The following is a 27,958-nucleotide window of genomic DNA, read 5'->3' as shown; positions in this document are numbered from 1 at the left end:
TCGGGAAATAAAATCAAAGTTCACATAATGAATCATGTTCCAGGTGTTATCTTTTTTCCAAAATGAAGAAATAAGACCTGAGTTCAGATATTATAGAATTCTTCCTAAAATCAGTAAATTAGGTTTCATGGAAGAGGGAACAGAGACCCAGAAAAGTCAGGTGGTACATTTTTTGACTTAAAAAGATCCTGAAATTTTTTAATTCAAAATTAAAGAAGCTAAGCCCCCTGACAGTCCCATAAACTGCTTTTCTGTTAAATATTTGAAATAATGCTACAAACCACTCAGTTAAGTATTGTAATTATGTATCTTTATTACCAAAAGATAAATAAAATACAAAATAGACATTGTCACTTTATGGAACCACCCCATGGTAAGGTAGGAATATGAACACATAAGTCATTGACTTTCTTGAAATAGGTTAAGAATTACCTCCATTTGCATTGCTTTTTTAATTGCACAGTAGTCTGAATCTACACACTATATTCATAGTACATGACAATTCGATTGTTACTATTTCTGAGATGGTAACTTAAAGCTGTATCCTAATCAGTTTTGGTGAGCTGTTAAAAAGCCAATGTACTTCTATCAGGGGTTTGAAACAGGCTGTTTTCATTGAGCCCACTCTGTATTATTTTCATGATGGTCTTAGAAGAGCCCTGAGGATCATGGCGGTCTCAGTTATTAATAGCCCTACAAGCTATCCTTATAATTCTTCGAAGAAACCTTCAACTTCAGGTTTTGCTTTTTGCAAATTTTACAGACACCTGCTTACTATAGATATTAGGTATAATGGATATTCTACAATCTTTTAAAATTTAATATTCATGATTATTACATAAAGGCAATCACAATTAAAGCAACAAATAGTATCACAAACTGTATTTTCTATGATAGAGGAAAGGATTTCTGTGTTTAAAGGCTCAAGTCCAGAATGATAAAAGACCATCACAACACTGGCTCAAAGATGACAAAATATTATTTTTCTGTTATTCTGGAGGTAAGGTACAAGGAAATATTTTAAAAATAAAAATTTTATAACCAAGTAGAAAACAGAATTATTACTATACAGATTGACATGGGAGATAAAGTTACTCATATGTTCTACAGGTTTCCTTTCAGTAACCCAAAACCCAAGATAGAATAATTTTTTTAGTTTCAGACCAGGGAAACCTTAGAAGGCAAAAACAAAGGATTCTCAAGTAACTATAATTATAGTTACTAATAATTTGAAAAAAATGAAACCCTGATTTTGAGAAAGAGTAACTAATCTGCCTTCAAAATGCGTGTTAACTAGATAAAGGGCCATATGAATTGTGGAGATAAAGTTTAAGCCTTAATAATGTTGAGTAGAAGATATTCTTGCTAGGTAAAGAGCCAAGGCCTCTTTCCACATCACCTAATATAAGATTGGAAAAAAAATCTTAACATACACTTAATGAATTGCTCTTTGTTTTTCTTGTTTCTTCGGTGTACAAAGAAATGAATTTACTAAAAGACTTCTGGAAGCTTTATTAAAGTCAGGCAGCAAAAAGAGTAGTCAAGGGGTTTTCCACCTACAATTATCAGCAAGAAGCTGAAAAGAATGTATCTATGTGTCTATCTTGGGTGACTGTCTATAACTAGCTACTACTGTCCAAGGAAGGAGGCCATGGGGTCATCCGGCCTCTGACGTTTCATTCTATAGGCCTCCATTTCCTCTTCAGTGGGTTCCCGAGTTTCATATATGCTATTGTAAGGCCGCTTCCTCTCATCAATCTGCATAATCTCCTTGACGTGAAGAAGGCGGGCTTCCTCTGCATTCAGGGCCTACAGTGAAAGAAAAAAACATGAGTACCACCAATAGTAGCAGAGTGCCAAAAGACCCCACTGAATGTAAACTGCTATATGAAAAACCTAGATTATCTGAAAGAGCTTGAGAGTCAGCCAGACTACCTTCAAGCTACAACGAATCACTGTTTGGCTGATACAATATTTTCATACAGCAGGAAATAGTCTACCACATTTTCAATGTTAAAAAATTTTTACTTAATAACAAAGATTCAATGAGATTCACTTTACTAACATAAGTCCAAAACTGATACTTCTGGTGGAAACTACAACTCTGACTTTTCCCAAGGACTTGCTGACACAAATTTTAGAGCTAGAAGGCAATTCTTTCTGGACATATGTCAATAACTCTAAAGAACAGCTTTACAAAGAACATTTCTTCTGTACATTAGTGATTTTTATCAAACATTCTGAGAAGCAGGCAATACTAAGACAAAAAAAATCTCCATTTGCATTCTAGGCCTGATACAAGGTGACCTGAGCAAATCACCCAGACTTGGGATTTTTAAAATGAGCTTGGAGACAGGACTAGATAATTTATTAAGGTCCCTACAAATAAAGAATACTGTCATTGCTCTGACTTCATAAAGTACCTTTTTCAATTTTTCATGTTTCTTTTCTTCATCATCACTATCTGAACTGCTCTTTCGATGCTTCTTCTTCTTCTTCTTTTTCTTCTTTTTATCTTCTTTTAGTTTTTCCTGATGCATCTGATAGGGAGGATTGAAATATAGGGTTATTAATGCAAAAACAAAGTTCTGGTGCAAATTTTGAAGTCTGCCCTCCAGCACTTAAAATTTTTGGACACATGGGGTGCTGGGTGGCTCAGTCAGTTAAGTGTCTGACTTCAGCTCAGATCATGATCTCACGGTTCGTGAGTTTGAGCCCTGCATTGGGATCTCTGCTGATAGCACAAAGCCCATTTCAGATCCTCTGTTCCCCTCTCTCCCTCTCCCTCTCCCCATGCATGCGCACATTCTCTCAAAAATAAATAAACATTAAAAAAGAATTCAGGACAAATGATTATAGACTTACCTCCATGAGCGTTTGAGGTTTTTTTGCAGATTCTTCTCCAGTTATATCATTTATAATACATTCCTCTGAATTCTGTGGGAAAATATAGTCATTTGACTTGAGTAATCATAGTTACCGATCATTGAAGAAAAAGTTAAAATTTGAAACATGAGAAATATGTTTCATAGATTCTGACTTAAGAACTTTTGTTGTTTTACACTTGCAAGAACTAGAGCACAATTACTTACAGCAATCTCCTTCCCAGCTTCTCCAGTGCAATAGGAATACTTGAAAAAGGAGTGACAGCATTTGTATCCCCATCGGCCTTCTTTCCAGTAAGATCCCCAGATATGCTGCAGAGAGAGAGTTGTTACTTAAAAAGGAACCTGAAACTAGGGACTCTCATACACTGTTGATATGAGCATAAAATAATACAGTACTTTAAAAGGTTAACTTGGGAGGAAACTTATGGGGATTCCAGGGCTAGCTAATAGGGACAAGGTGGCCTGCTCTCAAGTGTGACAAGCAGGCATTAAATTATAATGGTCTTACATTTTATTCCTAAAACTTTAAAAAAAAATTAGGATATTTGACTTCTCTTTAAAAATTAAGAAGGACTGGGAAATTCTGGGCCCACATTCCTACTTGGCAAGAACTGGCTGTTGCTGACCAGTGGATGCCCCTTTCAGACAGTGTTTGTGTTCTCTAGTTTGTATAATTTGCCTGAGTCACTTCACTCATATGATTTAGTAGCCTGGCTCCTATAGGTAGTTCTGTTTTTGATCCAACTTAGACAATTGTAGTTTGGGTACACGTGTTTTATAATGTGATGCAGTATGAATTACACTGTTATCACTTATGTTCTTGTTAAAATATTTAACTTTAGTCAAGTCTTTAGATCTGAATTTGTTTATAGGAAATACAGAGGATAGAGGAATAACTCATATGACATCATACAAGTAATTGAACCAGTCAAAATAGAATGTGAGTTTACAAAATAACTGTCCTGATCTGTTTAGGAGTCACTGTCCTGAAAAAGGGGAGTTTCGATAGAGGGAGATAGAGAAAAAGAGACATAACAACCAAAATAAACTTTGACTGGATTCTGACTGAAGACAAAAACAAAAGCAAAAACAAACCACCTATTTAAGGGCATTTTTGTGTATATTTTGGTAATGTGATTAAGAATTACAGATTAGAGGATATTAAGGAGTCCATGATAATTTTCTAAAGTGTGATAATGTAGGGGAATATCATTAATTTTAGGAAATACATGATATAGTGTCTATCAGTGAAATATCATAATATCTGTAATTTTCAAGTATTTTAGTAAAAAAAAAAAGATACAAATATATATATGTGGGTATATGCATATACCAGCATGCATATACCCCTCCCTCTGTCCAGACAAAACATATATGGCAACATGCAAAATATTTCTGAATCTAGGTGGTGGGTATGTGGGTGAACATAATAGTATTCTAAAGTTTTTGTATTTTTAGAAAAATTTCAAAAAATAAAATTAAAATGTAAAAAAAAAAAAAAAAAAAAGGAAAACAAGCCCAACAATGATTCACTATGAAGCTGTAAAAAGAAAATATAACTCAGAGAAAAATGCTAACAAGGACACCACAGATGATTCTAGTTTAACACATACTGTGTGATTGTGGATCTTCACATCCTCCTCATACTTAGAGCAGGCGACAGCCCTCTCCTGTCCTTTGATGACTGTCCCATGTCTTGAGTACTCCACATAGTCTTCAGTCTGAGCTAAAAGCAATTCAGCTGGAGGGGCATCCAAGTGTTCTTGGCCACCATACTAAAAGAACATTGAACATTATTAAATACATTTTACAGCAAAGGTTTGCATTCAAATCTCTATTGATGAGTTTGTTTCTAATCAGAAACATGAAAGCAATATTTTTTATGGGCTCTGTTATACAAAGTACAGTGAAAAAGAAAAAGCCACATGATTTTTATAGGCAAATAAAAGATGTCTCAGTTGTTATTTATGTGTTGAGCGTGGCAGATTACCAAATGGCCATCAATTCCTCTTAACCTTGTATGCGTGCCCATTTGCCACATGACTTTGCTACTCTTCCCCTCAAGAGATAGACAGTCTGTTTCTCCATCTTTGAATCTGGGCCTGGCCATGTTACTTGTTCAGGCCTGTGGGAAACTGGGCAAATGTGATGCAAACAAAGGCCTGGAAAGCACTTGTGCAGTGGGGCATATTTTTGTTGCTAGTCTCTGGTACCCCAAGAATGCCATATGAGGCTGGACTAGCCTACCAAAGGAGGAGAGCCCACCCTGGGCAGACATGAGCTGTTCCAGATGAGGTCTCTTAGGACAATCAGCCTGCTAACTGCTAGAGACCAGAATGAGGCCATTCTAGATCATCCAGCTCCAGATGGGCAGGCCCAGACCAGGAGACCCAGCTGACATACAAAATCGTCAGAAATAACCAATGTTTCTTTTAAACTGCTATGTTTTTATTGTTGTTGTTGTTTTCCCGCAAAAGCTTCCTGATACAGCTAAACTGATAATGTATACACTTGATTTCAAGTCAATGTGAGGGTAGGACTGTTCCTAACAAACTAAAAGGGACTTTGTGTGCATTGTATTCCAAATGTAAATTGAATGATCATTAACTGGTCATTTCTCTTTAACGAACATTCTTTTTTTAAGCATTTTGGTCAAAATTACCTTTTCCAGGATGCTTTCTTTCTGCTGTTCCTTGAAGTCTTCTTTTTTGACTTTGAAGGACTTGTACAACAGCTCTAGTTTTGTAGGATCGGCCTGCAGATGCACTTCAGATCCCTTGTCATAGGCTTCCCAAGCAAACACTACAATAATCAAAGACATTTTAATGACTTGTCAGCTACGTTTATTGCATGCTTGTTAAAAACAAACTTTTAAAAATGCCCCAAATTTCTTTTGAGCTTATAAAAATACCTTGACTTAGAGCAAACACTTACACTGTGTCTGAGCCATTGAAATGGTATCTCCTGTGTATCTAACGAAGTTATCCCCTGCATAGCTCACTCTGTAAATGCAAATTTAAAAAACAAGTTGTTTCAGAAATTGCTTTCTTTAAGGAAAGTTCATTCTTTTCTGACCCAACCATAGATGATGTTTATTTTAACTCAGATTCAGTTTTATGATTAAAAACTCTCCCCCCACCCCTGCCCTACCTTGAAATCTATTTTTTAATGTTTACTTATTTTTGAGAGAGAGAGAGAGAGAGAGAGAGAGACAGAGTGCAAGCATGGGAGGAACAGAGAGAGGGAGACACAGAATATGAAGCAGACTCCAGGCTCTGAGCTGAGCTGTCAGCACAGAGCCTGATGCCGGGCTCAAACCCACAGACCGTGAGGTCATGACCTGAGCTGAAGTTGGATGCTTAACTGACTGAGCCACCCAGGCGCCCCAAAATCTATACATTTAACTTGATACTTACTCATCTGGATTCTTTCCTGCATTGGCATAGGGATTCTCTCTCATCGCTCTAGTTTTGGGATCATAGTAAGCAGAATTTGGATCTAAATTCCGCAAATACTAGAAGGGAAAATGGTTTAAGACTGCATTAATGTTTACTTCTGTCAAAAAAGATTTCAGCACACTAGGCAGATGAGTCAATCACGATCAACTGTGTGTATACATTTCCGGGTACAGAAGATAAAATACAGAATGATACCTAATCTTGGAATGACTATATTACCTATATACTGTCCAGATACCAGATGAGTAGACAAAATTTGGGGTGGGAAGACAAATATTTTTTGAGTGTGTATGTTAAGTTGGCAAGGCTTACTTTTGCAATATCTTCTCGAATCCTGAGATTCCGGACAGTAATTCGCCTCTTAGAGTCAAAGTTCTGTCCAGGCATGTCAATGTCATCTGCGTATTTATCTTCATCCTCATCTTCACTATTATGATCTTTTTCCTGAAGGAAGTGGAAAGGGGGAAAAACAAATTATAAGAAAAAAAGAGCAGCATCTAGTTCTTACTTTCCTTTAATCCAACTCTTATTCAGTTATATTCCTTAAAGCTATTATTATTAGTTATTGTTATTAGCCATTAGCCATCAGAAATTGAAAAATTTGCCAGACAAGGCAAATATTACCGTTTGAGAATTTGGTTCCTCTTCTCCCCACTGGTGTTTTGGAGAATTCTGCATTATGCAAGAAGAAAAAGAATTTGTTATTTTATTCCACTGAATCTACTGATTCACACTTTATTTTTTTATTGTCATTTTTTTTAATGTTTAGTTTTGAGAGAGAGAGAGTTAGAGCAAGCACAAGCAGGGGAGGGGCAGCGAGGGAGACAGAGAATCCAAAGCAGGCTCCAGGCTCCAAGCTGTCAGCACAGAGCCTGATGCAGGGCTCACACTCATGAAGTGTGAGATCATGACCGGAGCTGAAGTTGGATGCTTAACCGACTGAGCCACCCAGAAGCCCTTATTGATTCACATGTTAAATACTTAGGTAAAATAATATAACTTAAATCTAACTGAACAAATCCTCCTATTTCTCATTGTAATGAACACATAAGTTCTGAATACAAGTATGTACTTATGAATAATTTTATCAGACTGTCTACAAAGCCAGTAAATTTCTAGAGAATTTTCAATGATATAGGATTATAATCACACAAGGGTAGGAGGAACATCAAGATGACCAATGTAATCAATATATATTCATTTCTTATATGTTAACCTTTAGACACCATTTTTGCTAAACCTTACTAGTTTTCTATCAAGTCCAAAAAGAAAATGTTACAGGATCATGTAATAAGTATCTTTAGAACCAGAACAGCTTATGTAAAATTTAGGCAATGAAGGAATCTATTCAGATGACACCATACTGTAATTAAAGAAGGGTGAGATCCTTGGCACAAAGATACACTTTCTTCATTAGCAACTGGTTAGGATTTTCTCTAATTCTACAAAATGCCTATACCAAAGTAATCAGTATTTTATCATGTCCCTTTAAAAACCTTCAAAGGCTAAAAAGAGTACCTTATAGTATAGTGGAGGAATATGAAAATATATGTGTGTGTGAATCAATCTATCTATCTATCTATCTATCTATCTATCTATCTATCTATCCATTCTCCCTATATAAATAGAATGATAGATATAGATACATATACAATATATTGGTGAGAGCATAAATTTGAGCAGCTCTCCTAAATAGTATCTAAGTGATATGACATCAAAATATTAAATAAAATACTCACTGTGTCAATAACTACACATTAAGGAATTTATTCTAAGGGAATAATGTATCAATTATATAAAGAGATATGTACAAGAATGTGATTTATAGTGTCGTATATAGTATCAAAAATTTGGGAAAAAAATCAACTTAATAATAGATAATTGGTTATATATATTACTGTACTTGATGAACACTGAACATCCATTAAGGTGATTCTATCTGGGGCACCTGGGTGACTCAGTCAGTTAGGTGTCCAACTCTTGGTTTCAGCTGAGGTCATAATCTCACGGTCATGAGACTGAGCCCGTTCCTGGCTCCACACTGGGCATGGAGCCTACTTAGGATTCTCTCTCTCTCTCTTTTCCTCTGCCCTTCCCCTGCTCATGCTTGAACTCTCCCCCCTCCCCCAAAAACCGTGCAAGTGATTCTATTCAATCTGCAGGAAAAAAACATATAATTTGCTACCCCCCTTTCTTTTTTGCTGTTATTTTTTTTGCTGTTAAAAAGGGAGAAAGAGATGGGAATAACATTATATATTTGTTTTTGTTTGTATTTATGTAAGAAACTCTGAAAGTATCCACAAGAAAAACAGATTATGGGGGGGTGGTGAGGTTTTGAGATAGGATGAATGGAGGCAAGGATGGGAGACTTTTTACTGCATATCTTCTTAAATTACTCTGAGTTTTATATAATACCATGTGAATTTATATAAAAATAAATAGGTCTATATTTATTTAATTACACAGAAAACATGATCTCATTGCCTCTATCGTTTAACTGAAAGAGGTGATAATTAAGTATGCAAAGATGAAATCCACATAAAAAACAAGTTGTATTATCATTACACACATATATAGATATATGGGGGTAGGTGGAGTGGGACCTAGAAAGGCCTACCTCAAAATGTTAATAGTTAAAATAGGAGATACTGACTTTCTTCCTTATAATTTTTCTAAAATTTCTTTCACTGCGTATGTGTTACTTTCAGAATCAGTTTTTTAAATAAAGATTTCATTTTTTAAGTAATTTCTATACCCAATATGGGGTTCGAACTCACAAGCCTGAGATAAAGAGTCACAAGCCTTACTGACTGAGGCAGCCAGGCGTCCCAGAATTATGTGTTCTTTTAAATGTTCTTCAGTTATTTTTATTTTTGGTTTAGAGAATAAGAGAGGAGGAGAGGGGCAGAGAGACAGAGAGAATCTTAAGCAGGCTCTACACTCAGTGTGGAGTGTGGAGCCTGGTGTCAGGCTTGATCCCATGACCCTCGGATTATGACCTCAGCTGAAATCAAGAGTCAGACACTTAACCAACTGAGCTGCCTAGGTGCCCGTTTTTTGTTTTATTTTTTAAGTTTATTTATTTATTTTGAGAGAGAGAGAGAAGAGAGTGTACGTGAGCAGGGATGGGGCAGAGAGAGAGAGAGAGAGAGAGAGAGAGAAAGAATACCAAGTAGGCTCTGCGTTATTAGCACAGAGCCTGACACAGGACTTGGTCTCATGATCTGTGAGATCATGACCTGAGCCAAAGTCAAGAGTTGGATGCTTAACCAACTAAGACATCCAGGCACCTCTGTTTTTAAAAAAAAATAATTGTTTTTTGGAGTTCCCACAAGTTGCGAGTTCAACAACAAAAAAATTTATAATGCTGTACAGAAGGTTCAGTCTCTACAGTAGACTTTTCTCCTATGTATATAGTTAATATCCAAGTACTGAAGTGGTCAAAAATCATCAGTCCCCTGTATACATTTAAGTATGCTTACTGGGGAACTAAATTATACTATGTTTACGATAAACAACAGAGAATTTATTAGAACAAAAGAAACAGGCCATTTTCCTTTTTCCAGAATTGGTGGTAACAACAGTTATGAATTACCAAATGTTTACTTACTATGTGATATGAATGCTAAACCTCCTGAAGGGTACATGTTATCTCTGTTTGAGAGATGACAAACTGAGGCTCAGAGAAGCAAATTAATCTTTCTACGATCACCTAGCTAGACAAGGACAGAGCTGGATTTTAGCATCTATCTGTTAACCTGTGCTGTGAGCCTCAGGGACTGTTCGCTTGGTGCTTACTTAGGTCTGTTTCTAATTCATACTTGGCAAGAATTCCTTTTAGAAATTTAAACTCCAAATGTTTTTTATGTGTGCCATAAATTTGTTAAAAAAAAAACTTTTAATAAGCATAATATACATTAACTATTAAGTTGTCATGAATAAAAAATTGGCTGCAATACATCTTTTTACTATAAAATTTTTCTGGTCAAAAATTTTGTTTTATTCACCTATAAAATTATTATAGTCATTATGGAAAATGTAGAAAGCAATAGTAAAAATACAAAGAAAAATTTACTAATTCTACACTGGATGAGAATTAGTATTCTTATCTTTTTTCCTATGTGATATTACAATATTTTTTCATGTGTTATTTAAATGTAAGTGTTACCCACTGTTGTTATAAAGATTTTAAGAGCTATGCCCCAGGGGCGCCTGGGTGGCTCAGTCGGTTGAGCATCTGACTTCGACTCAGGTCATGATCCCGTGGTTCATGAGTTCAAGCCTCACGTCGGGCTCTGTGCCGACAGCTCAGAGCCTGGAGTCTGTTTCAGATTCTGTGTCTCTGTCTCTCTCTCTGCCCCTTGCCTGCTCATGCTTTGTCTCTCTCAAAAATAAACATTAAAAAAAATTTTTAAAAAAGAGCCATGCCCCATTCTATCATGCAGATGCAGGACAGTTTACTTCACCAATTCCCCGTTCCTATTTAAGCTATTTCATTTTCTTGCTATCTTAAAAAGTGCTACAATGAACATCTTTGCATATATGATTTTTTCCTGATTACTAGAAAATTTTTTAGGATTGAAAGATCTACTAATTTAATTCCAGAAAACGTATATAAATATTTTATGGCAACATTCTTTACAAAATGATTGTGTCAAGGTATATTCTCATGAATGGTATGAGTGCCAGTTTTACTCTTTCCTCTCAATAGCACTTCTCTGTCCCTAAAATCTTGTTTTTTTTTTTAATGTTTGTTTTTGCAAGAGACAGAGAGAGAGAAGAGGGCAGAGGGAAGAGAGAAGAGGGAAGAGAGAGGAGAGGAGAGGAGAGGAGAGGAGAGGAGAGGAGAGGAGAGGAGAGGAGAGGAGAGAAGAGAGAGAGAGAGAGAGAGCACGTGCACACAGGGGAGAGGGAGCCAGAGTATCTGAAGCGGGCTTTGTGCTGACAGCAGATAGTTGAATATGGGGCTCGAAATCATGAACCGTGAGAGATCATGACCTGAGCTGAAGTTGGATGCTTAACTGACTGAGCCACTCTGGCACCCCTGCTAAAATCTTTTCTAACTGGAGAGATAAAATGAATTCTTGTTTCAATTTTCATTTTTGTTTGCTAAGAGTTTGAATTTTTTTATTGATCATTTTTATTACTTACAGCTTGTTCCACTAATTTCCCTGAGGCTAATTCTTCTTGGAGTTTCTGGGCTTTCAGTGTTCGTTTTGCCTAATAAAAAAGGAAACATTTGAAATTAACTTTACAACATTCAAATGAACATTTAGTTTTTTTATATTTAAAATCAACAAATTTATTGCGTTCAGAAAGTTCACTAAACAAGGTCGTCTCTTTGGGATTTCTTGTAGCTCCAGATCTATGGTTTCTAAACAGGAGTTACAAACTCCTGTTTGAACCAGGCATTAATATAAACTGAGCCAAATAGCAGCAGTGATTAAACTGCAGAGAACAAGCTAAGTCCAGAAGGAGCAGCTGTCACCTGACTCCAGATGACTGACTCTTGCCAGGCAGACCCAGGATTACCATATCATTGTTCAAGAATAGATGAAACTTACATTATACGAAATCCCATGATTTTTAAATGTAAACTCTACTTAAAAAAAAAGAAAAAGGCAGTGTGACTATGGATTTTAAGGAATGGGGATGAGTAGGTAAAATCATAACAGAAAAAAACTGAAGTTGAATTAAAATAAAATTCGATTATCTGAAATGAGTTATCCTAGTCCCCTCTCACCTCTCTCAAATGCTATGCGAGACAATGGTAAAAATAGGTCCATGGGCAAGATGCAGTGTGTGTGTGTACGGGGGGGCAAGAGTTTATAACCTTAAAAAGCCAAAAGCTTTAGATATTAATCTGTTCTCATGCTTCCAATATCTTCTGCAACCTCAGGAATCAAAAAACAATATAAGAATCAAATAAGACACTGCTGCCAATAGGGCTAGCCCACTTCATCTTCACTATTCCATTAGGCCTACTACTACTATTATAAAAATGCTACCATTTTTATATTGCTTGAAGACAAAAAATAGAGTTGCTAAACCAGTGATACAGCAAAATGTACATTCTTTAAGGAATGTGGGAAAGCAGGGAACTTTGCTCACCAGATCAACTTTGGCGTATTCCTCTACAATTTTCATGTGTTCCTCTGGATTGTAGCCATTCCACCGGTCCCTCTTCCCATCATAGTCAAACATCAGCTGGGGCTGGACATGCTCATCTGGAGCTATATTAGTACCTGTAAATTTTGCTCCAACTCGCCTAGGTCTCTGGGAAATAAAATAAAATAAAATCTTTCCCTAAGTTCCTGTAGCCCAGAGGAAAATTTCAGATGACCTTTACAAAGCAAGGATAAACACACCATGGGAGTTTATGGTCTGTTCAGTTATCAGTTACTCTCCCAGCAGTAAATTCTGATGGTGCTAATCTAATTTCACTCAAATTAATTTTTTTTTAACTTGTACCAAAATTTAGGTAATTTTAGAAAAATAGAATTAATCTGACAAGGAAGAATAAAAGAGACTCTGACAAGTTTCTAAAATTCTCAAAGGTGAGCTCACCTCAAAGCAGTCTTTCTTTTTGTGTGTCATGGCCCCACAATTTTCACATGCTCCCTTGCGGTACTTAGTAGTTATGGAATTCTATAAATGGATACAAAGAAAAACAAAATATTCTAATTATCTGAATAAATTAGAAATAATTTTGGCTCTCACTACTATATTATCTAATGAAGTGACTGACTCATTAAGAGAAAAACGAGTTAGAGTCTCCATACTTTATAAATGAGAAAATTAAGTACTTTAGCAACATAAAATTTATAAAAGAAAACACAGACTAAAATAGTATGTATTGTGAATTTTAATCCCAGGTAAAAGATTATATAATCTGTTTCAATTTAACATAGTATCGAAGGTTCTTATATGAAGTTCTTAAAATAAAATCTCCATTTCCAAAAGGATATATAGAAAAGTTGCCCACATACCTCTTTTACACCCCTCTTGTACCATTCTCCAGATGAGCTGTATTGCTTCTGTTTCTCTGGTTGTGGTCTCTGGTGCTTTAAAGTAGGTCTTTTTGATGGATCAATATACCATGGCACTGAAGAAATATACTGAGGTATATGAGGGTTGATGTCTCTGTAATTAAAAAAATATATATATATTTTTAAAGAATAAAGTTTGGGGGGTGCTTGGGTGGCTCAGTTGGTTAAGCGTCTGGCTCTTGATTTTGGCTCAGGTCATGATCTCACGGTTCATGAGATCGAGCCTTGCATAGGGCTCTGTGCTGACAATGTGGAGCTTGCTTGGGATTCTCTCCTTCTCTCTCCGCCTCTTCCCACTTGTGCTTACTCATGCTGTCTCCCTCTCTCTCTCAAAAATAAACAAACATGTAAAAAAGGAAAAAAGTTTGAAAATAGTTGATATTACAATTACAAAGGTAGCCTTTATAGACTCTAAGGCCAGAGATAATGCAGTGGGAGGGAGAGGGAAGAGAATATGCTTGGTATCTCTATAATATAGAAGAAAAAAAAAGAAAAGTAAGCAAAGTAATTTATACTTTATTTTAGATTGAAAAAAATTCCAATATAGAAACTAAGAATAGTGATAGAACTGAAGTGAGGAGATAGATATGGAAGACACGGATGTATGTTAGTAAATAATGTCTTATAAAAGAGTAAGAAGCTAGCTAATAATGTCTAGAGTTGATTAAGACAATGATGTAGGTATATTATTTAGAGATGTGGAAGTATCAACCAGAAAAACTCAAAACAGAAAGATTTAGAAGATTTGCAGAGGTGGAACAAGGAGAGGGAGGGGTTGAAAGGGATGACTGCTGTTCATTGTAAGTCCTTCAATATTTTATTAAACCTTACATATATGAATTTGATAAAATAATAAAAACAAAAAGAAGGTAAGTGGTAAAGATAGCTTCCTGTCAAAGCAAAGGATGAAAAATTACTCAACTACGTGGACATAAATTTGAATTTTTAAAAAATGTTTATTTATTTACTTTGAGAGAGAGGGAGAGAGAGAGAGCATGTGCACAAGGGAAAGGCAGAAACAGAAAGGGAGAGAGAGAATCCCAAGCAGGCTCTATGTGGGGTCAGCGCAGAGCCAGACATGGGCCTCAATCTTACAAACCTTGAGACCATAACCTGAATGGAAACCAGGAGTTAGACGCTTAACCGACTGAGTCACCCAGGCGCCCCATAAATCTGAATTCTGAATGAACAGATCATGCAAATAATGAAAGAACTTACTTTCCTTCTTCATCAACTTCTGCAGGAGCATTTCCCAGTTTCCGCTGCTCTTCTAACTCCTTCTTCTTTCTCCAGTCCTCTCTGGTCATCTTCTTTGGTTCCTCCAGACTCATTTCTTTGGACCCCGACAGGGGGGCCGTATTAACTGCATCTACAGCTGCAGCTGACATGGTTATCTGGACCCCTCTATGAAAAGAATGAAATACATATTAGTATAAAGTAGGCCTTCATGAATTCATCAGTAAAACTATTAAAAGTACATCCCAATAACATATACTACAGTCTGGCTTATATATCTCATAAGTTCTTATAGTATCTGTAAGGGAAGGGTCTTGTTCCCCTCCACAAAGTCTCTATTTACCATCTGTAGTTCCTCCCTCAACTCTAATTTATAAATGCAGAGAAATATATAGACATGTACTCAAAATTTCATAAGACTCTTTCATTGACATTCCTGAATTTCTCTATGTGTGTTTCAGACTTTACGAACACATTACCTTACATGAGTAAACAATGTCCTGTTTTCCTTAAAGATGAAATGCCTTAAGAATTATCTATATCCGCTGACTCTATTTCCTCATCTTCTACTTCTCTCCTCAATCACTCTAATTTAGCTTCCATTCCCTACCTCTCTAAAGAATTACCACTAAGTTATCAATGATCAATGTACTAAATCCACTACACATTATCAGTTCTGTTCCTTCCCTCTTGAAATATTCTTATCCCTTGGCCTAAGTAACACTATACTCTCCTGTTTTTTCTTGACTCTTGCTGCTCCTGTCTCCTTTGCAGGTTCATCTAGGTCTGCCTAGTTATTTGATTTTGCATTCTACAGGGCTCAGTGCTAGAGTCTCTTTCATTACTCAGGACTCCATCAGTAGACTAGGTCATCTATTTCTAAGGCTTCATAGCCACAGTATGTCACTGTTGGCTCTCCAACTTACATCTCCTCTCCAGATCTTTTATCTGAGTTTCATATACATATATTCCAATTGCTTACTTCATAGCATCTTCACTTAGAGGTCTTAGTAATACCTAAACTCAACAAATCTTAATTGAAACTCATGATCTCCTCCATGAAATCTCATCTCCATTCACTGTTTCCTCTCTTTTTTTTTAAATTTTTTTTAACATTTATTTATTTTTGAGACAGAGAGAGACAGAGCATGAACGGGGGAGGGACAGACAGAGAAGGAGACATAGAATCGGAAGCAGGCTCCAGGCTCTGAGCCATCAGCCCAGAGCCCAGACGCGGGGCTCGAACTCATGGACTGCGAGATCATGACCTGATCTGAAGTCGGACGCTTAACCGACTGAGCCACCCAGGCGCCCTGTTTCCTCTCTTAATGAAAAATACCACTCATTCCTTTACATATGTGTCCCAGCTAATCTCCACACCTATTTCATCACTAAGTATTGTTATTTTCACCTTCTGAATAGCACTCAAATTTATCGACTTCTCTCTATTCTCAATGCTACCATTTCAGTGTAAGTTATTACTTTCCTTTCTTATGGGTCTTCTGTCAGTCTCTCCAATCAGTTCTCCACACTGCAGTGTTATTTTTTCAAAACACGTATTTAATCATACCATGTCCTACTACTGCACAAGCTTAAAATCCTTCAATGTGGCACTGTCCAAGAGAAATATAATGCCAGCCTCATACATCATTTTAAGCATTCCAGTAGTCATATTAAGATAGTAAAAAAAAAAAAAAAAAAAAAGCAGCTTCTCTTAATATAAGAGAAACTAAAGTAAGTCTTTAAAATCTGACAGATTTTATAGGTATTCAGACTAATCCCCAACAACACTGTCCCCCTAACAGCTGGACAGTGCACCTCCAACATCTGATAATTCATACTCTAAAAACCACTGAAGACGCACTCCTGGTCTGGCTGGGCACAAGTAAAGTGTCTGAGGCCTAGGACGGCGGCTTCTTTCTCGGTCCCCAATCCCCGTTTCCCCCTCGACCTGGCGTTCATCACTTCCGTAAGGATATATCTAAGAATTAGGAGCCTTCAGACTATTTTCCAGAGTTTTCTAGCTTCACTTCTTCTCGATCCCCAAATTCCCACATTTCCTCACCCAGTCCGGCCACAGCCGACCCCAAAGGCTTGCGACAGAGACGAGATCGGTCCGTCAATGTTTACTTCCTGTTGTTCCGCCCTCTCCCGGCAGCCACTTCGGTAGCTTCCGGACGAGAGGCAACATGCGCATTAACATCTTGTGGAGGGGAGGGAACTCAGGCTCCCACGCGACGTTGAAATCGCGAGATCTCGAGGTTTCCCCCCTCCCCCCCCCCCCCACCCCGCGCCCCAGGACTGTGAAGGGAGTTAGTTTCAGCAGTTGTTTTCCTGTTGCCTGCTTTTGAATTATTGTTTCTTTTAGAATCGCAGAATCTTAGGATGTTAAAAAAAAAAGTCCGTAGGAAAGGCAACAGCTTAAGTTTTTCTACAGAACTGTAAAATGAATGGGGAAGTTCGTGACGTATTAAGGGGAAAAAAAAAGGCAGTTACAATTAGTATTAATTAGTAGCCGCGTATTGTGTAACACGTTGGGGACGTGGTGAAGAAAAAGTGACTTTATGTCCTCGAATTTAGTCATGCAGAGTGAAAAAGACACTTAAAATAATTTCAAATAATTTACAGTTGTAAAAAGTCGCTGTGAAAGGAATACCAGGTGCTATGAGAACATAAGGGACTAATAGGTAATTGTGACTTTCTGCACCCAAGTGATCTTGTGTTTTACCTTTAGAAAAAAATACTATAAAACAATTTCTATTTAAGGAAACCAATAGTATCTGATATCCCAACCCTCCTTTTAAAGTGCACATATGAAGTAAGATAAAATACTGGAAAATAAGCAGTCATTTTGGTAGTAGAATTTCTTGTGTTTTCTTTGTGCTGTTATCTTTTCTTCCTCAAAGTAACATGTATTGCTTTTATTTTTTTAATTTTTTTTAAATGCCTATTTATTTTTGAGAGAGAGCACCAGTACAGGAGGGGCAGAGAGAGAGAGAGAGAGAAAGAGAGAGAGAGAGAATTAGAGAATCTAAAAGAGGCTCCAGGCTCTGAGCTGTCAGTACAGAGCTCCATGGGGGCTGGAACCCATCAACAGGGAGATCATGACCTGAGATCATGACCTGAGCTGCAGTGGGAAGCATAACCCACTGAGCCACCCAGGCGCCTCAACATGTATTGCTTTTAACAGTAAAAGTGAAAATAGTTAACATCCTTGCCTCAAAAGGAGCCAATCGTAATCTTATTTTTTTCTTATTAAAACTTTGCAGTGCCTAGAGTTGAAGAACGTAAATACTAATTTTGATTTTACAGGGCAGTAGGTGAAGGGATAGAAAAGATCAGAGAATGGCCTGAAAGCGAGTAGTCTCTGAATCACCTATGTTTTATTTTTATCTTTTAAAACAATTATTGCAATTTGCTTGGAAGGTTTGAGGCCTGTTTAAAACCACCAGGCACAAGGCATGAGGCTGGCTCAGTAGGTGGAGCATGCAACTCTTGATCTTGGGGTTGTGATTTTGAGCCCCATGTTGGGTGTAGAGGTTACTTAAAAATGAAGTCTTAAAAAAAAAGACCCAAAAAACAAAAACAAAAAAAACCAAACAGGCACAATCCAGGAAGCATATCTCCTAGAGGAATCATAAAATATGCTGGACAAGAAGGAAGAGTATTCTGTAAGGTTTGGGTTCCTCCTGGAGGATTTTGAGGAGGGTTGTAGGGAAGCAAGGGTCAGTACTAGATGGGTTGCTGTTTGTAAATCTCAATTAGAATTAACTGGGATTGATTAGGATCTAGGTGCTGTTATAAGGTGAGGGTGATTTACTAATTGGGTAATTCCAATAATAGTAGGGAGTCTGGGGCATCACTGGTGAGAAAGCAGTGATCACACAGAGAGTGGTTTATAGCATTTTACATTTACTGTATGACCTTTGGAGACCATGCTTCCTGTTGTAGGGGAAGACTGACCCTGGGGAGATAAATATCTTGCACCCAAAGACCTAAGGAGATAGAGAATCCCCACTTTGAAGCTTTAGTACTGTACAGATTGGTTTCAAAATGAACACTTTTGTGTGCTGATGATGTAATATGGAGCTGAAACATTTAGGAGGAGATACAGGGTGAAAATAAGGGGAGGAGTAGGAATCAAAGAAAAAGGACAGGGAAGGGGCAATAAAGGTATAAATGTTTTTTTGTCCTCTTTACCTTCTTGAGTTAGGATCTTTTTTCCTTGATGCCTAGCTCAGTGTCTAGCATTTAGTTAACATTCAATAAATATTTATTGAACGAATTAATCTTTCAATTCTGGTCCTGAAATGCTAGGGAAAAAGGGCCAATGAACTGACATATATTGAGAACTGCATCTATGCCAGGTGTAGTGTGAAACCTTTTGTGAAATAATGTAGGCTCAACTGCTCTCTCCCAACTTACCTCCAAGTTAGAATGTATCTGGTGACCTGTGGGGAGTAGGGATTGGATGACACTGGTCAACTTTGGTCTTTTGAATTTATTCCTTTACCTTGTATTTGTTCAATCTGTTTCCATTTACTATAGAAATAGGAAAAGGTCATTAATTTTTCCAAGAATAATTTCTCTCCTTAACTTGGAAATTAGAATTCCTTTTCTGTATTTTTATTATTCCCCAGATCTTTTTCTCATCTTTCTGCCCTCTCCCACCAGGCCCTTCTAGGCAGCTTTGATGACTGTATTGTTGAGATGTCAGAAGTTTAAAATAATCCTATTAAAAATAGAATTTGAAAGGAAACCTGAATTATGTATTCATGAGGATCATCATTTTGTTCATGAGCCAGATTCCTGACGCGGCATCTTAGCCTGAAATGTTAAGGGTTATTCTGCAATTAGGGAATAATCAGTCTATTCTTAATCACAAACCTAAAGGAATGACACAAACATTGCTGTTTGATTTATCTGTATTTACACTGCTTCTTAATTTTTAATTCTGCTCTTCTGGTGTTCCCTAGAGGGAATAAGTTGTTTTCCCACTCGACTATATGTTTGTTTTTTTCTTTTTTCATACATCTGTTGAAATACAACTGTATATATCCATAGTTCCTCAGTTATTTTTCTAATGACTGCAATGCCTTTCCTCCAGTGCTGCCTCTTCTTTTTTATTTGATCTGGTCAATTTACTCTTTGGACAAATAGTTAATTGAAGACTTTAGGAAAATACTTCTGTTGCCACTTTGCCTTGACTTTTTGAACCTCACAATCATTTAAGAACTTCCTGGCTGTCCTAGAGTCTCAGGAAAAAAAACCCAAATCTCTGTATCTTGATATCATGATAATCATTTACTTATTGGAATCGAAGACCATATTCACTCCCTTTCTATCTCTGTGAGGAGCATGTTAAAAACACCTACAACTAAAGGTGTCAGCAGGTTTGATTTTTTTCTTCCCAGGAAGCAAGCTACTAACTTCCCGGAAAAAGCTTTCCAGGCGGTGCGCGAGGAGCTTAGATTCCTCCCATTGGTTCTTCCTGGAGCCCCACCCACGGTCCCGCCTCCTGGGCGGATGAACCAATAGGGGTGTGAGTTGTGGTTTAAACGCCGGGTCTGGCGCGACCGCGGCAGGCTGTCTTGGAAGAGTTTGGCTGTTGGCTCTTACGTGGGCGAACCGAGTGGTCGTGAGTGTTGGGCGCGCGGGGCCCGCGAGGAAGGAGGTGGGCTGGGCGCTGGAGGTGGGAGGACCTGGGGCTTCCCGGGATCGTCAATAGCGCCCAGTTAGGTTGAGCCGCGGACTGGGACCGCGGACGCAGCCCTCGGCAGTTCGATTCTGATGAGTACTAGGACCTGTGCCAGCCCTAAACCGCCGACTCTTCTGGAACTTAGAGCCTCTGACCCAGGCTTCAGGAGTTAAGAGCTGGATTAAATGCCTGTTGCCTGAAGAACGGGCTTCGCTGTCTCCTTAGTTCTAGTTTTTGAGTGGCGTGCCCAGGGTAGAAAGTTTGGTTTTTGCTACCTACATCATCGCTTCTCTCATCTTCCTAACCCCCAGGGTCTAATATGTATTTCGCACCCGCAGCTGATCCAGAATGGCTACCCTGATCTTTGTTGATAAGGAAAATGGAGAACCGGGCACCCGTGTGGCTCCCAAGGACGGGCAGAAGCTGCGGTCTAAGCCTCGTAAGTAAACGGGCTGCAGTCGGAGTCACCGTTGAGTCCGGAGTCACCGGAATCAATTGTGGGCGTGGCTTGGAGTCGGGAGCAGAGGGGAGGCATCAAGTATTGGGGAATGCTCCTATTGCGATTTGCTTATGTTGGGTTTCTTTTATTTATTTATTTTTAACTCTTTACATGAAAGAGTATCTTAATTAAGTATCTTAAGCGATTATTTAAGAGCGTACAAAACTGAAGTACTGTTAGGCATATGGCCAAGCCACTGTCAAAAATTGGGATTGAGTCTGGGGATGAGAATTAGGCCAAGTTTATACACACAATCAGTCTTCAAGTTGGGCAGGTTTTACTGCCTGAATAATCTTATGGTAAGACTTTCTCTTCAGCAGTCAAAACTTTAGATGGGAGATCTCAGGTTTCAACACCACGTGTAGGCAAAATGTTTGATGCTCAAGCAACCTTGCCTAAAGTTACCAGAAAGGCTTTGGGAACTGTCAACAGAGCCACCGAAAATTCAGTAAAGAACAATGGACCTCTCAAACAGAAGCAGCCAAACTTCTCTGCCAAAAAGGTAGGTGTTGGCTACAAACTGGTTGTCTAAACACTTTAGCACTTTTGACTCTTAAAATGACTATAGGCACCCTGTCTTTCTTGTGAGTAGAAGGAAATATAGGCTACCAAACACTGATTAGCAGGAGGGAATCCTGTTCTCTTTGTGGACTTCCTCTGTGCCTCAAGATTAGAAGTCTCACAAGCAGCTGGTGAATGTTGTTGCCTCACCTGCTCTTAACTAGCGTTGAAGCAGATTGGTTGGTGGTATCTACTTACAGATACAGAAAGTACTGAGAGGGAGGGTACTTTGCAAGAGGTCACATAGCTAATATAATAGCTCATGTGCTGCCACCCTCCTCCCAGTCTCCTAGAGTGAGCACCAGGTACTCTACTTTGCAAACATGTTGACCTTTGTGTGTGTGCATGAGTAGCAGGTCAGTGCATCCCAGACTAAGAAGACTTTGCTGTGAAAGAGGACTTCAGCATGTAGATTAACACTTTATTTGAATAATTGTCTTAATGTATATTAGGAAGAACACTAATAATTTAGATCAAAATAAAACTTGTAATGTGGTTTAGGACAAGGTATGTTTTTTATTTTTATTTTTTTTAAATGTTTATTTTTGAGAGAGAAAGAAGGGGAGGGGCACATAGCGAGAGGGAAACCGAGAATCCCAAGCAGGCTCTGTGCTGCCAAGACAGCCTGATGTGGGGCTTGCACCCACGAACCATGAGATCATGACCTGAGCCGAAATCAAGAGTCAGATGATGCTTAACGGACTGAGCCACCCAGGCGCCGCCAAGATGTCTTTTTTAAAAACTAAGTTGAGTAAGAAATGTTAAATTCAAGTATTGCAAGGCTATGACAAAAATAATGAGAATGTGACATAGCACTGAAGTGTGGGAAACCCGACTTTAGAGATTTCCTCTAGGGGTGCCTGGGTGGCTCAGTCGGTTAAGCATCTGACTCTTGGTTTTGGCTCCAGTCATGATCTCGGGGCTTCTTGGGTTCAAGCCCCTCAATGGGCTCTACGCTGGCCGCATGGTTCTCTCTACCCCTCCTTACCCCCGTCTCTCTCTAAATAAATTAAAGAAAATATTTAGTATACACATATGATGTAAGATTAAATCTTACAATAATACGTAGGTTTCTGCTTTGGCCTATTGTAGACTGGCTACCTGCCCAATTTAGGCTAGAGAATTATCCAGGCTACTCAAGTCCTTGACTGTCTTTTGTTGGCTCTTACTCAGTGTGTATTTCAACTTAATATTAACTAAGCAAATCAGGTGACACTGATGGAAACACAAATGGAAAGCACACTTCCAAAAGCCAAAAATGGCTTCTAGGATTAGTTTCTATTTGGGTGACTCCTGCCCATTTTCTGTGTCAGGTTGAGTGATTGAGTTGATTAGCTCTGAATTAACTGTATTCTTGGTAACTTAGGCTGAGAGTTGCTGATACTTAAATAACAGACTAAACTCTTTAGCCGTGCTACTAGAATTGCTTGCTGAATTGTATTTGTATGTAATTAATGAGAACTAAGGATTACAGTTGCTTAGAAGTCCGTGTGAAAGTGGTGAAGCAGTCACATGTCTGGAAGACTTATCTCTTGTACTAATCTATTGACAAGGTTTCCACTCTCATTCATATTTTCTTGGGTGGTTTTAGGTAACTGAGAAGACTGTCAAAGCAAAAAGCACTGTTCCAGCCTCGGATGACACCTATCCTGAAATAGAAAAATTTATTCCCTTCAATCCTTTAGGTAGTATTTTTTTTTTTTTTTTTTTTGTATTACAAAAATGCTTTAGTCTTGAGTTTCTCTTAGAATCCTATTCAGCTCTAATTTGATATGAATAGACCTCTGACCCCAAATTGTAATAAGACTCTCTGAATCTGGTCTTTGCACAAATGTATTTGGTGGTGGATTTCTTTGTAAGGAACCTCTGAGGTCTGAAGGGGAATTGGTGCAAAGGTGTGGAGAACATTGTTCCCTACCTCAAAAACTTCCCACATAAGGGAGATAAGATGTGTTCACTAATAGTGAACAAGTGTAAAGTGGACATTATTCCTGGCAAGGGTTTTTGAAAGTGGGTTTTATGTCGAGTTGAACAATGTCTGAAAAAATCCACATAGTCTGTGAAAACGTGTTTCTACTCCTTCAACCTGCTATGTGAATCAAGTATTTTCTGTTACAGAACCACCTTTTCAAGCTTTTCCCATTTGAGGAGAGGCTACTGTATCCAGGTTTTGGGTGCAGTGGTTAACAAAGACAGGTCTCACCCTGAGGGAGCCCATGATTGGGAGGGAAACCCCAAACGAATCCTCTCACTGTAAGTGAGCAAGGAGAAAAACTGGTCTCTTAGGGGGAACTGAACCTCGCCTGGAAGAGTGGGGAAGGTTTCTTTTAGGAAATGACAGAAGTTGAGTTTTAAAGGCTATCTGGGGATAGCCAGGTGAAGAAGGGGAGGGGCAGGGCAAGAACACAGCACAGAAGTGTGTGCAGAGATCCTGAGGTAGAGCCGAGGACTGGAGGGGTTCTGGGAAATGAAGGCAGAGAGAAGGACAATACGGATGGAACTCGGGAAGGTCACATAGAGCCTTCTACATTTCTGAACTGGAACTTTTGGCCTTTCATCCAAAGGCATTTAGTCATCCTGTACACATCCAGCTTGTCCCTGGCTTTTATATAATACAATTCTGCAGTTAGTGTCCTCGAAATTGTACTGTGAGTTTGTGAGGATAGCTGGAGAATGGACTTGAAGGATTGCTGAGTCATCTCAAAGGGGAGGTGATTAAGTTTTGATACAATGTAGTGCTTCCATGCTAATGATTACAATTCAGCCATTAAGGAAAATGGTGAGGTAGATTTATGCATATTGATCAAGAAGGAGGACTACAATATGCTGTGTTTGAGGAAAGAGCTACTAAGTTGCCCCCCAAAATAGCATAAATTACTGAACCCACCTGCAGTGGATGAGGATGCCTGCTTCCCCTACAGTCTCTAACGGCAAATGTTTAAAAACTCTTAACCTTATCAAAAAGGCAGTGGGTATCTCATGGTTTTAAATTGGGGTGCATGTCCATGTAGTGAGCATATTTGATCATTGGCCTTCTATAGTTTTTTTTAACTTCCTGTTTGTATCTTTGTTTTCCTTTGATAATGACTTTTTCAGCAGCTTTTGTGGTTAAAGGAGATTAGCTTTATTAGGTTGCAGACTTTTTCTTCTGGAGTCTTTTGTCTGTTTATGGTTTCCTTTATAATTCATTGGTTTCAGATTAAGTAGTCACCATCCCGCAGTTCCTTTTTAACTTCTGGGTTTTAGCAGTCTTGGAAAGAGTAGGGTAATTCCTAGTATTTAGGCTTTAGAGAAGTTTCAGACTAGAGAAAATAATGGTTCTCCCCCATCTTTGTTCTTTTGAGGAAATGCTAACCCCCTTGAAAAAAGGAAAGACTCAATATTTAAATTCTAGTTTTGTTACTGTCAAGAAAAATCTACTGTATTTTTTTAATTAAAATTTTTTAGGGGCACCTGGGTGGCTCAGTTGGTTAAGCATCTGACTCTTGATTTTTGCCTTGGGTTATGATCTCATGGTCTGTCCTGGGATTGAGCCTCCATGGTCAGTCCAGCATGGAATTGGTTTGGGATTCTGTCCCTCCCTCTCCCTCTGCCCCTCCCTCACTCGTGTGTGCTTTCTCTCTCTCTCTCTCCCTCTCTTTCAAAATTACTTTAAAATTTTTAATTTTTTTGATCTTCATGCCCAACATAGGGGTCGTACTCATGACCCTGAGATCAAGAATTGCATGCTCTACCAACTGAGCCAGCCAGGTGCCCTAAGAAAATCTTTTTGAAATAATTCTAAGAAGTAAGACACTTGGATTATAAAGAGTGTTACTTAACACAATGGTTTTCGTCTTTTTTTTTTTTTTTTTTTTTTTTTTTTACGTCTGTGACCACTCTTAAAAGTTAGTGAAGACCCCAAAGACCTTTTCTGTGTTGTTTAAATTTCCTGTATTGGGAATTTACACTGGTTAAAAAAAACCAAACAAACCCTCAAAAAAAACCCCATTATGTAACTTTTTTTTAAACATTTCTAAAACCTCTAGAAGAATGACATGGTTTTGTGTATGTGTGTGTGTGTGTGTGTGTATACATACATATATTTTTTTTTGGTTTTTTTTTTTTTTTTTTTGGTTTTATATTTTTGAAAACTTGGTTAATTTAGCTTAACATAAAACATCTGTATTGTAAGTCTGCATTCAATCCATTGCATCTCTTGTTTTGGTTGAAGTACATGGAAAAAAATTTGGCCTCCTGAAGATATGTAGTTAGGACAGGGAGGAGCATTTTAATAGTCTTTTTAGATAAGTGTGGAGAGTTCTTTCCTACAACACTAACACCTAACAAGTGGCAATTTCTGAATGTATGGTTGAAATGTGTAATCTGAAACCCTGTCAGTGAACATTTTGTACTCCGAAAATCCATTGGGCTGTTCTGCATTTAAATGCAAAAATAAAAGATACATTTAATCACGCATTGATCATTTAGAAATGATGATTCACGGGGAAATGTAGATCATCCAAATGTTGAAGTGTTTCATTATGCAATGTCAAATATGCACTCATTAATGTCACCACTGATCTCATTGGAAAAGTGTAATATTAGGAAGTTGTCAAGCTAATGATTACAGATAAGTTTTTCAAAATTCTAGTGTTTTTTTTTTTTTTTTTCCTTGAAATTGTGTATTTTGTCGTTGGCAACAGATACTGTTTTCCTTGAGGTGATGGACTTCTTTATTCCTCTAAGGAAATGTGCTACAAATACCCAAGTCTAAGCAACTACAGTTTGTCTTTCCATTGTTATTTCAACTAAACAGTGTTTCAGGATAAAGGCCTCTAGTTTAGCTTGAAAACCAAATAATGGCACAAATCTTTTTTCTTTGAGCTCACCGTGGTACTTGAGTATGCAGAAGTGCTTTATGGAGTACTTCTCATTTCATCATACAGAATACTAAAAAGACATGTTCTTAAGGGTCGAGAGCTGACAAAATTAATACTTTTTACTGCATGTGGTAAAGTGATATGTGAAGCTGGCATTTTTTACTGCAAGCCAGTGGTATTGAAGAATATAAGGACTACAAAATACAGTTTATTGCCGCTGCCTTGATTTGTGCTAAGGCACAGCAAGCAATTCCATCCATTACTGCTTTTGTACCATCATTGCAAATGTCAGCACAGTGGAAGAATGTGTTAATGTTATTAACAACATATTTTGACCTCATGCACCCACTGAAAGGGTCTCAGATCCCCAGGGGTCCACTGACCACCCTGAGAACCACTGCTCTGATAAAGTGCTTTGTCTTTGTGACAGATTTTGAGAGTTTTGACCTGCCTGAAGAGCACCAGATTGCACACCTCCCCTTGAATGGAGTGCCTCTCATGATCCTTGATGAGGAGAGGGAACTTGAAAAGCTGTTACACCTGGGCCCCCCTTCACCTCTGAAGATGCCCTCTCAACCATGGGAGTCTAGTAAGTGAACAAGTGTCCTTCTAGAAGAGCTGCAAATTACTTGTGTCATAATACTTTCATTATCGTGGGGGGCAGAGTTGTATGGAAGGTTAGCCTACAGGTAATTTCTGTCTTTCAAACTTCAGGGATAGGGTTTCAGAGTAACGAAAACTCTCAATTGGTACTGTTTTCAGTCTCAAATGCCCAGCCAAAATCAAGTCATTCTGAAATGTAGACAGTCTTAGATACAGAAAACAAGATTAAGTTTAGCCTATGGCTTCTTAAGTTATAACTTGAAGTATAACAAACTTGCTTGGAATGAGAATTCCAAGTTATATCTAAAGCTAATCTAGAACCAAGACCCCTGAGCACAGTAGCATAGAATGACAAAACCTTACGGCCAAGGTTTGAGGCCTTGGTTCAAGCTGGTGATTGAAAACCATCAGTATGTTTTCTATTTGTTCTGATGGGATAGCGTATTCTATTTTATAAGTTAGTGATATTGTTGGCTCTTGTGTGGGTCCTTAAAAACAATAGTTTCAGGCATGTCTAAGATTCATTTCCTAATGAAGATTAATTCTGGGATCTTAGCCACATTCAAAGCAGTGTGTGGGTGTGAGAGTGTATGTGTATGTATGCATGTGTGCAATGTCTAACTGGGGTGGGGTAGGGATTCAATATGCAAAGGGGAAAATAAGAAGATAAAATTGACAACTAATGTCTATGTTGATATGGACGATGACATAAGGGTTTGCAGATATTGAATAAGAAATTCCTGTTTTCTAGATCTGTTGCAGTCTCCAAGCGTTCTGTCGACCCTGGATGTTGAATTGCCACCTGTTTGCTATGACTTAGATATTTAAATTTCTTAGTACTTAATAGTTTGTATGTTTTGTATTAATAAAGAAATTCTTTAATAGACTCTTCCTAATATTGTAGTTGGTTTTCTGTGGAATTTACTTAAAACAGTATGAAAATTAGTGGAAGTGTTTGATAAGGGTCTGTCATCGGACAACGGAAGTGTATCTGACTTGAAAAGCTTACCTTAAAACCTTTTGGTTTGTTTTAATCGTGAATTTAAAAGCTGCTTCCCTTCAGAAGCTGTTTTCCCTGAAACATACATCCCTAAATGTGTACTT

At 38.0% G+C, this 27,958-nt stretch overlaps 2 protein-coding genes across 8 annotated transcripts; one reads left to right on the top strand and one right to left on the bottom strand.

Moving 5' to 3' along the window:
* Positions 1–293: 293 nt before the first annotated feature.
* Positions 294–16,804, bottom strand: SLU7 (SLU7 homolog, splicing factor). Its single transcript, XM_007077617.3, has 16 exons — positions 16,697–16,804; positions 14,614–14,799; positions 13,336–13,489; positions 12,914–12,994; positions 12,458–12,622; positions 11,498–11,566; positions 6,971–7,018; positions 6,659–6,790; positions 6,305–6,402; positions 5,823–5,890; positions 5,551–5,690; positions 4,502–4,663; positions 3,093–3,197; positions 2,866–2,937; positions 2,424–2,540; positions 294–1,809 (listed from the first exon to the last, which is right to left on the bottom strand). The coding sequence occupies exons 2-16, from the start codon at positions 14,781–14,783 to the stop codon at positions 1,630–1,632; spliced, it is 1,761 nt and encodes a 586-aa protein (XP_007077679.1). The 5' UTR covers positions 14,784–14,799; positions 16,697–16,804; the 3' UTR covers positions 294–1,629.
* Positions 16,805–16,968: 164 nt separating this feature from the next.
* PTTG1 (PTTG1 regulator of sister chromatid separation, securin) lies at positions 16,969–27,750 on the top strand. 7 transcript variants are annotated; one of them, XM_042993010.1, is made up of 6 exons: positions 16,969–17,318; positions 20,668–20,768; positions 21,146–21,330; positions 22,981–23,074; positions 26,682–26,840; positions 27,606–27,750. In XM_042993010.1, the coding sequence occupies exons 2-6, from the start codon at positions 20,678–20,680 to the stop codon at positions 27,680–27,682; spliced, it is 606 nt and encodes a 201-aa protein (XP_042848944.1). In that variant the 5' UTR covers positions 16,969–17,318; positions 20,668–20,677; the 3' UTR covers positions 27,683–27,750. The 7 variants fall into 7 exon arrangements, with proteins under 7 accessions (XP_042848944.1, XP_007077681.1, XP_007077680.1 ...); XM_007077619.3 differs by lacking the exon at positions 16,969–17,318 and adding an exon at positions 20,166–20,269; XM_007077618.3 differs by lacking the exon at positions 16,969–17,318 and adding an exon at positions 20,171–20,269 and having other exon boundaries at positions 20,641–20,768.
* The last annotated feature ends 208 nt before the right edge of the window (positions 27,751–27,958 follow it).

The sequence above is a fragment of the Panthera tigris genome, chromosome A1 (genome assembly GCF_018350195.1).
Source record: "Panthera tigris isolate Pti1 chromosome A1, P.tigris_Pti1_mat1.1, whole genome shotgun sequence".
Lineage (NCBI taxonomy): Eukaryota > Metazoa > Chordata > Mammalia > Carnivora > Felidae > Panthera > Panthera tigris.
This window is presented reverse-complemented; position numbering and strand designations above follow the sequence as displayed.

Coding starts and splice junctions, on each gene's coding strand:
- SLU7 (XM_007077617.3), bottom strand. CDS start 14,783: ATGTCAGCTGCAGCTGTAGATGCAGTTAATACGGCCCCCCTGTCGGGG. Junction 13,490..14,613: donor GAAGTTGATGAAGAAGGAAA/GTAAGTTCTTTC, acceptor TTTTAATTACAG/AGACATCAACCCTCATATAC. Junction 3,198..4,501: donor TGAAGATCCACAATCACACA/GTATGTGTTAAA, acceptor CTCTCTCTGCAG/CATATCTGGGGATCTTACTG.
- PTTG1 (XM_042993010.1), top strand. CDS start 20,678: ATGGCTACCCTGATCTTTGTTGATAAGGAAAATGGAGAACCGGGCACC. Junction 21,331..22,980: donor CAAACTTCTCTGCCAAAAAG/GTAGGTGTTGGC, acceptor GGGTGGTTTTAG/GTAACTGAGAAGACTGTCAA. Junction 26,841..27,605: donor CTCTCAACCATGGGAGTCTA/GTAAGTGAACAA, acceptor CCTGTTTTCTAG/ATCTGTTGCAGTCTCCAAGC.